General features: G+C 42.0%; 1 protein-coding gene across 4 annotated transcripts in view; it reads right to left on the reverse strand.

The window, feature by feature from the left end:
• wnk2 (WNK lysine deficient protein kinase 2) overlaps positions 1-6,817 on the reverse strand; it is a 173,402-nt gene extending 166,585 nt beyond the window's left edge. For 3 of the 4 annotated variants that reach the window (XM_043708025.1, XM_043708024.1, XM_043708023.1), the window contains exons 1-2: positions 6,269-6,817; positions 5,079-5,867 (exon numbers count right to left, since the gene is read on the reverse strand). In XM_043708025.1, coding sequence (XP_043563960.1) covers positions 5,079-5,867; positions 6,269-6,319 — 840 coding nt within the window. In that variant the 5' untranslated portion in view covers positions 6,320-6,817. The remainder of the gene's footprint in view (positions 1-5,078; positions 5,868-6,268) is intronic. The other variant, XM_043708026.1, reaches the window with a different exon arrangement.
• Positions 6,818-10,029: the final 3,212 nt, after the last annotated feature.

The raw sequence follows: 10,029 nt of genomic DNA on the forward strand, positions 1-10,029 counted from the left end.
GTAGCTAATGGTTGAGGCAATTTAACTTGTATACAGTCACATTACAGCTGTAGTGTCAGACTATTTGAGCTCCGCAAACTCCTACAAACAGCACAATGGTTTCATTTCATCCTGACACTGCAATTATAGTGGGGTTAGTGCAGTCTGAAATTCAGAACCTGGAAGAAAAATAGGTGTTATTCAAGGTTAGCTTCAGTGTGAAGTAGAAAATTGCACTCCCGTGGGGTGGCACGGTGGCTCAGTGGTTAGCACTGCTACCTCACAGCACCAGGGTCCCAGGTTCGATTCCAGCCTCTGGCAACTGTCTGTGTGGAGTTTGCATGTTCTCCCCGTGTCTGCGTGGGTTTTTTCCAGGTGCTCTGGTTTCCTCCCACAATCCAAAGATTGACCATGCTAAATTGTCCATAGTGTTAGGTGCATTAGTCAGAGGGAAATGGGTCTGGGTGGGTTACTCTTTGGAGGGTCGGTGTGGACTGGTTGCGACCGAAGGGCCTGTTTCCACACTGTAGGGAATCTAATTTAATCTAAACATTAAGGTAAAGACACTGATTTATATTCAAACTTGTCAAACTCTAGCTTGCAACTCCTGTATATTACCCAGAACACCAGGTGCACTGCTCCCATATGCATAAACTCCCCATCCTATTCTAATAAACTGCATCTTGTGCTAAGTTCTCAAGGGAACATTACTTTCCATTCAAGTTATATGAAATTACTTCTAAGGAAAGGTCATATTCTTTATATTTAGTCACAATTCCTTTGCCATTTTTACAAAATAACCCTACACAGAACTTTTCAGCTTTATCACTCCAATGTTTCCATCGAAACTTCAATTATTTTCAGATAGGAAAACCTGGCCAGTACAACAATTTATCTGATTTGTTAGGAACGGCTGTTTCTTTGTACTATAACCTACGATATTGATCCCAGAAAACAAAAATATATACAAATCAAAATAGAAAGTAAGAACAGGACTAAATCCAGTTATAAATTTAGTTACAAGAAAGCTTTTACATTACTCAGAGACAGGGATTTTCCAGGTTCTACTAGTAACACAGATATGGGTCGAAAAGTGCGGCGCTGGAAAAACACAGCAGTTCAGGCACGATCCGAGAAGCAGGAGAATCAACGTTGCAGGCATAAACCCTTCATCAGGAATGGTTGAGGGGGGTGGATTCTGAGAAATAAATAGAAGAGTGGGGGTGAAGCAGCTGGGAAGGTGATAGGTAGATGCAGGTGGGGGTGTGATAGGGATAGTGATAGGTCAGAGGGGAAGGGGGAACAGATCTGTGAAAAGGAAGATGCACAGGTAGGACAGTTCAAGAGGGCAGTGCCAAGTTGGAATGTTGGATCTGGGATGAGATGGGAGGACAGGAGATGAGGAAACTGGTGAAGTTGATGCCATGTGGTTGGAGGATCCCAAGGTAGAAGATGAGGCATTCTTCCTCCACGCTTGAAGGAAGGCTTCTTCCAGGTGGCTTGAATTTGGCTGTGGAGGTGGCCCAGGACTCGCATATCCTTGGCGGAGTGGGACTGAAGTGGGACATGCAAGCCCTGGGCCAAAACGTCAATTCTCCTGCTCCTCGGATGCTGACCAACCTGCTGTGTTTTTCCATTGCCACATTTTTCAATTCTGATCTCCAGCATCTGCAGTCCTCACTGTCTCCTATTAACACAGATGTACATTACATTTTAGTCCAGAAAAAGATACTAAGTGCTTAGAGTAAGAGTAGAGAAATGGAACTCCGAACAGAAGAAACCATTTATGGGAAGAAAATGGGGGAATAGAATAAGGTGAGCTGCTCATTCAGACATGATGGACTGAATGGTTTCTTTATGCTCTGATTACAGAATCTGAGAAACGTTACAAATACTTGGAAGAAATGACTGACTCGTTTTTAAAACTGTTAACAAATCAATGAAGAGTTAAACGGGAGAACTTCATGAAAGTTCAGTTAAATATTATGGATGTCACAAATTACAACAACTATTCATAAAATAAAAGTAAAAAGCTGAATCAAAAAAAGCCAAGAAGTGAAATAGGTCTGAGAATGTTGCAGCATAGAGTGGACTAAAGTCATGAAGTAATCAAAATTTTAAATTGAAAACGTAATGCCTTGGGTGGTTAGGAGATCAATGACAACTGACCTGATGGAAGAGCTGGATTCAGTAAAGGACAATATACTGCAATTTGCATGTGTTGTACCTTTTGGTGAAACAAAAGCAGCCCAATGATAAGCATACTCGAACATAGCTTGCAAGTTACTAAAAAGTACAATAATGTTCAACAACATTCATAAGGAAACATGCAATTTTGATGAGGTAGATAGACATTTTTGGTGGTCACTTAGGTGTGGGACTCAAGCATAATTCAGTTTCAAAGACAAAGATTTAACAAATTTAACATGTTTTCAGTGCAAACGAATAGCCCAGGATGTAGATGAATCAAAGGCAAGCACTGAGAATGATGGTTAGAGGTGACAATATAAAACAGGAAAAATGTTTGGAAAAGCACTTTATACTCTTTACATTAGCAAAGCATCCCGAAGTACTTCATAAATCTACCAATCCCGAACAGAAACAATGGTATAACAATGTTAAATAAATACATTGTGATCAAGATGCATGGCATCTAGATTGTAATAACGTACTAATTAAACCAGACTCTCTGCCACATGTTTGTCATACTATAATCATACAATTTTCCCCAATTGCTCAAAGCATTTTTGCATCAGTTAGCTGATTAAAGGCTGGTGACATTTTCCTTCTGCTTTGCTGTAAATTTTGTTTTTTAAAGAAACAATGAAAAATAGCACACTGGAAGATTTCTGTCTAGAATGTTTGTGACCAACTAGTTTTTGGGTTTCAGAATTTACCGGATTATAGAATTACTTTAAGTGCTTCAGTGAAAGTTTGTGATTCAGAAAAAAAATTCACTGAAGAATAAAACAGTGATAAAACATTACAAAGCACTACTAAAAATTGTTTTATGATCTAGATACTGTATGTTCAAAGCTTCTAATCCCAAAGTACAAAACTAAAATGACGTGATGAGTTGCTTGTGACTGCTCAAGATTCTCAGGCAACTGGTGTTTCTCAACAAATGACTGGAGATTTTATTTTGTATTTCATAATGGGACCACTTTAATGGAATGCTTTCCAGGACAAATCACGTATCTTTAAAACAAAATTTTGATAGTTAAACACAGATGAATGCCAGGATTATTGTATTTATCACTCATTATGCTACCCTGTATTTCAGCTGTCTTTCAAGAACACTTAGACAAGCAATAAAAAACCCCACAGTTGCACAATTAGGTTTCTCAAAAATACTGAATGCCTGTGCTTTGATTGGTCACAGTAACTATCAAACACAAAAATATAAACAAATTTCATCTTCAAAATTAAAACAGAGCACCTGCAAGAAAATAACAGACCCAAACAACACTAACAGACCCACCACAAATAAACAGACTAGAAACAGAAATATATGGAACCCTGTATTCCTCCATGCAACATTTGGGAATAAAAATGAACAGATGAATCTGTACATTAATATTTTGGTCTTTACATCAATGGAATCCCTTTCTTGACTCATGCTATATACCCTAATTTTTAATATTAACTAAATTTATGGAATCTAAGTGACACATTTCATTTTATAGCTGCACATCAAGATGATGTACCAAGCCATATTTTGTTGTCAAGACAAAAACTAACTGCTCTCTAAATTCTACCGTTGATTCATGGCAAAGAGAGCATGCTTTCAAATAATAATCACTAGACACCGGGCAAAAGTTGTTTGGTTCGGAAAGTAAATGCCATAACTCCTGAGAAATGTTAATTTCTACACATTTACTTGAAACAATGTCACATCTATTACACACACTTTTGGAAGGTTCAAATAGAATTTCATTTAGCTAAAATTATACAGCAATCATAAGAAACTGAAGAGTATTTTACGTGATGGCTGATCAGAATCTGGACTGAATCAGGTGTAAACAGATGCTCCAGAAAGCATCGCGTACCAGCTAATTATGGCCACAGCGCTGAAATACGTTCAGAATTCGGCCACTATAGTGAAGATTGGAAGAAACCTCAAGCTTTCACCACACTGTTTCGTGCAAAGAAAATTTCAACCGCCATAAATTTTAACGTCATTTTTCTCCAAGCTTAAAGTAACGAAGTGGGTCAGTTTTACAAAACCAGTTACATTACCCGTTCTGAGGGGTGCGAACAGCTCACAGCGCAAATCGCTTTCTTTAAAAGGCGTAAAGCCAAATTATGAAAAAAAACTAGTAGTATTGCGTCTAATCAAAAACTAAATTTAAAATGTAACGATAGAATATTAATTCAGACACGCTAGATAAATTGTAAAACATGATTTGACAGCGGTGATATAAAGGGCGTTTCAGAGCAAAGCACATTTTTTAAAATTGCCCTTCAGCGGAGCAATGCAGAAACTTCAATTACATTAATCACCATTATCGGCTAGCTCCCAGAGTTCTTCAATTCCAGTTAAAAACAAAGTTTGAGGGAATTAAAAAAAAACATGAAGTCAGTCTCATAAGGCCAGGTAAAAGTAAAAACGTAAGCATGTCATAACTCAGGTAATGGGCAGGTTCCCAGTTGACAAGTGTTACGCTGAGCTGCTTGCGTCAAATAAAACGATCAGCCTGATCTCAATCTTACACATTGTCGCCAACCAGTTTATCCCTCTTACATTTAGACACCGTTAACGATGTACATTTATATCAGATAAGATCTAAAACAATAGGTACATTTGTGACATTGGTTAGATTAACAGATTAGATAAAACGATAACACTGGCTACCAGTATAACATGTCCGCTTAATTCTTGCTCACATATTCAACGATGACTTAGACCATGACTGGTCTTGATTACACAGCAGTTTTCAGGTGCACTGTAATGTACCAAATCAGTGACCATGAAGTTTCAAGCAACAACATTTTGATTCCTAACCGAATGAAATGTTGCTACAATGAGACAGCACGAACAGTGAGGATTGTAACCTATTTCACAAGCGCATAGGCAATCAGTTAAAATACTACCTTACCTGAAGCTCACACCAGGCAACCTCCAGCCATGTCTCTGTATCCAGACCCTTGTAGACGGTTTTGAAAGAGCCTCTTCCCAGTTCAATATCAAACTTCAGAAACCTGCCGTCGGGTGAAGTGGCGACCGCTTTCATCTCGGCTTCCTCCTCGTTCTCCTCACTCTGGGACTTGGAGAGGTCTTTGGAGTTATCCGGCGGCTCTTTGGATGCGCTGTCGCCCGCTTTGCTTTCCTTCTCCTCGTCGGCGCTGACACTCTCGGTGGCGCTGCCTTTCTTGCCGGCTTGGCTCTCGGTGCTGGAGCCTTCGGCGGCCGCTTCCACTCGCAGCGCTCTCAGCGCCATGCTCTGCGGCTCGGCTTCCGCCCCGCTCTGCGGCGGCGGCGGCGGCAGCACCAGGCGGCCCGGCCTGTCCGCCGACAGCGGCACAATCCGGCGGACAAACCGCTGAGCGAGTCGCGGGTAATCCTGGGCGAGCGGATTCAGTCCGGGGGCCACTCTCCTCCTCACCATCAGCACTGCAGCGGCGACGGCGGCGGAGTCCAGAGCTGCATCCTCCTCCTCCTCCACCTCCTGCTGCTGCTGCTGCCACCCGCCGCACTCGGGGTCATTCCCGGCGCCAGCGCCGACCGCAGACACCACATCGCCGGCGGTGAAGGCGGCCGGGGCAGCGGCGTCTCCCCCCACCGCTCCGGTCCTGTCACTCATTGCGGCGGCGGCGGCGGTTATCCCCGTCAGCCCCGGCTTCCCACTCACATCCTCCTGAGGATCCATTTCAATAATGCGCGGAGACTGAAAATAAATAAATAAATAAACGGCCGAAAACTGAACGGACAACACACCGGGGATGGGAGCCGAGAGACGATGCCTCGCTGCAAGAGCGCAGCCCCGACTGACGCAGCTCTCTCCCACCCCCCACTACCCCGGGCCGGGCACCGCCGCCCCCTCCTCCTCCTCCTCCTCCTCTAAGCACCAACACCCCGAGCCCGGCACCAACAGACCCCCCTCCCCACCCCCGGAAAACGCCTTCGCACAACAAGCCCCGAGCTGCAACTTGATCCATTCAGGGAAGCAGCGAAAGCCGCGAGCGCCGGCTCCTCACGAGCGCTCCGACATCCCAGTCCCCTCCCCCCGCCTGCTGCTCTATCCCCATCCCCATCCCTCGCTCTCTCTCTCTGTCCCCGAACACCAACCAACGCCGGCGGCCGCGCGCTCCGGCAGGCAGGGCGTCCATGCGCGCGCATGCCCGGTCGCGGCGCCGTGACATCAGCAGCGCGTTCGCGCAGCGCAGCCTGTTCTCAGGTGGTTTGCATTCAGCCGCGAGTTTCGCTGCAGTGTAGGTGGCCGTGCTCTTGGTTGGGGTTTAGCTCAGTCGGCTGGACGGCTGGCTCGCGGGCATAGTTGGACGCCAAGACCGTGAGTTCAGTTCTTGCACTGGTTGAAATTAACGTGTCAGTGATGAAGGGTCTCGTCGTAATGTCACAGCTGCTGGAAATCTGAAATGAACTCATTAAAACGTGGAGGCACTTAGCAGGTCTGGTAGTATCTGAGCTGGAAAGAGTTACTACTTTGAGTGCTGTTATGATTCTCCTTTGGAAATGGAGAAATCATTCAGGACGTGAAATGATTTAAAGTGGCATTAATGAATTCGAAGCCATACTGGTCTTGTGTATGACATTTGGACAGTCAATACCCAACAAATCATAACCAGGTTTCCTAACTTGTAGCCAGAGAATATGGATGCATTTTTAAATTAAAAAACTAACGTAATTATTATCACAGATTTTTATATCCTTCAAATTTTATAGCAGTATTGTCTCTGTTAGCTTTTCATTTATTTCATACCGAACTATGAATTTGTGTTCTTAGACTTGAGTCTCTGTTCAAAGGGAGGTCCAACAGTCAGTGCCACAACTTTCACATTGGTAATAAAAACAAAATGCTGTGGATGCTGGAAGTCTAAAGAAAACACACAATGCTGGAGAAGTTCAGCAGGTCCAGCAGCATCTGTGGAAAGAAAGAGAGTTAATGTTTCGAGTTCAGTATGACTGTTCTTCAAAATTTCCAACATGAGTCAGGCAAGGAGACAGGTCCTAAATCACAAAGCCAGAATGCACCAACCTGTTCCACTATCTGGCTAGCTAAGGCAACTGGCACTCCAAAGAGACCAAGTTGCAGTGAGAACATAAATAACATAAGAAATAGGAGCATGAATAGGCCATTCGGCCCTTGAAGCATCTGCCATTCAACAAAATCATGTACCATCTGTCCCAGGCCTCAACAACTCCTTCATGCCAGCATTACCTTCAGCTCTCCAATACTTCAAAAATTCTATCAACTTCCTCTTTAAGTACTTTCAATGATTTATCCACCACAACTTTCTGGAATAGAGAATTCCAGGCATTCACTACCCTCTAGGAGAAGAAGTTCCTTTGCCTCTCTGTTCAATGAGTAACCCTTTATTCTGTGACTATGTTCCCTGGTTGAAATTCGTCCACTAGTGGAAACAGCTTCTTAACATTTAATCTGCCAACTCTCTTCTGAATCTTTCATGTTTCAATACAATCATGCCTTATTCTTCTCAGCTGTAATGAATAAAGCCTAACCTATTGAGTTGTTCTTGATAAGTCAAGTCTTTCATCCCAACAGTCAGCCTAGTGAATTGTTTTTGAACTGCCTCAAGTTCTAGTACATTCTTCGTTAAAAATGATAACCAAAACTACACAATACTTCAGGTCACAAACACCCTGTACATTTGTAACAAGACTTCTGCATTTTTGAATTCCAACCCTTAGCAACAAAAAGCAAAATTCTACTTGCCTTCTTAATGCTAACCTTTTGTGTTTCATTGTGCTGCGTTTTTGAAGTGTTTCACCATTTAAATAATAGTCTGTCTTTTTTATTCTTCCTGCAAAGGTGTATGACCTTACATTTTCAACATGAAACTTCACTTGCCAAGTTTTTGCCCATTTAACTAACCTGTCCATAACCCTTTGCAGATTTCTTATGGTCGAATTATTACATGTCCTTCCATCTATTTTCATACCATCTGCAAATTTAGATACATTACACTCTGTCCCTTGTCCAAATCACTAATATAGGTAGCAAATAATTCAGCCCCACATCCTTGTGTCAGTCTTTCCAACCTGAAAAATATTTATTAATCACAACTGTTTTAATCAATCCTCAATCCATGCTAACATATTTTCCCGAATACAATGAGCTTCTATCTTATGTGATAACCTTTTGCGTGACATCTAATTGAATGCCTTTTGGAAATGCAAATAGTCCACACTGACGGTTCCCCCTTTTCAACTCTGCTTGTTACATCCTAAAGAATTCTAGCAAATTTGTCAAGCATAACTTCCATGTCACAAAACCATATTAATTCTGTTTGATTATGTTAAGCTTTTCTAACTGTCCAGTTATATCTTTCTTAATAATGGATCTAGCATTTTTCCATATAATTGGCTTATGGTTTACATGCATATTGTAAACTGGAGCTATGGATCGTTTTGATAAAGGCTCCAATTTGTTTCAAACACATAGCTGAGCAAGTATCTCTCCCAATCTTACCACCTTTCGTGAGCATATTTTGGAAGGATTTATAAGTCAATATTCAAAATGCTTTTCTGCATTGCAAATGTACCTTCTTTGCCCTCACATCCTGGAGTGGGTCTTGAACTTCGAGCTTCTGATGCTGAGACAAGGATGCTATATATCAAAAGACTACCATTATTGTTATAAACATTTATATTTTCACAGTCAACATACTTTACAAGTGACCAACTGACAATAAACATTCATTTGCAAGCACTTAAAAATAGTTTGATTATTTTCCTATGAATCCATACAAATATAAATCTTGTGATGTCATTTGCAATTTGTTGTTAAACCTATATATAATGCAAAAGAAACAGTTGATATTTAATGAACTAATCCAAGGGAGAAGGCTGAGGCTTAAGGGGCAGTGCCAAATTACATAAACAATCAGGGCAACATGAGAGGAAATGTGCAGCAAAGTTAAATCTTGTCTAATGTTCTTGCCTTATGTTTACGGGATCTTGATCAGATGGGCCAATGGCTGAGGAGTGGCGGATGAAGTTTAATTTAAATAAATGTGAGGTGCTGCATTTTGGAAAAGCAAATCAGAGCAGGACTTATACACTTAATGGTAAGGTCTTAGGGAGTGTTGCTGAACAAAGAGACCTTGGAGTGCAGGTTCATAACTCCTTGAAAGTGGAATCGCAGGTAGATAGGATAATGAAGAAGGTGTTTGGTATGCTTTCCTTTATTGGTCAGAGCATTGAGTATAGAAGTTAGGAGGTCATGTTGCGGCTGTACAGGACATTGGTTAAGCCATTTATATTGCGTGCAATTCTCGTCTTCCTATCAGAATGATGTTGTGAAACTTGAAAGGGTTCAGAAAAGATTTACAAGGATGTTGCCAGGGTTGGAGGATTTGAGCTACAGGGAGAGGCTGAATAGGCTGGAGCACTGGAGTCTGAGGGCTGACCTTATGGAAGTTTATAAAATTATGAGGGGCATGGATAGAATAAATAGACAAAGTATTTTGCCTGGGGTGGGGGAGTCCAGAACTAAGCACTGATTTAGGGTGAGAGGGGAAAGATTTGAAAGGGATTTAAGTGGCAACTTTTCCACGCAGAGGGTGGTGCGTGTATGGAATAATCTGCCAGAGGAAGTGTTGGTGGCTGGTACAATTATAGCATTTAAAAGGCATCTAGATGGGTATATGAATAGGATGGGTATTGAGGGATATGGGCCAAATGCTGGCAAATGGGACTAGATTGGGTTGGGCTATCTGGTCGGCATGGACGAGTTGGACCAAAGGGTCTGTTTCTGTGCTGTACATCTGACTCGATATTAGTCAATGCTGGGTACAAAAAGCAATTGTCAGCTCCCTCTTGCCATCCTCAATTAGATAAACTAACTC

Source organism: Chiloscyllium plagiosum, chromosome 18 (assembly GCF_004010195.1).
Source record: "Chiloscyllium plagiosum isolate BGI_BamShark_2017 chromosome 18, ASM401019v2, whole genome shotgun sequence".
In the NCBI taxonomy this organism is placed as follows: domain Eukaryota; kingdom Metazoa; phylum Chordata; class Chondrichthyes; order Orectolobiformes; family Hemiscylliidae; genus Chiloscyllium; species Chiloscyllium plagiosum.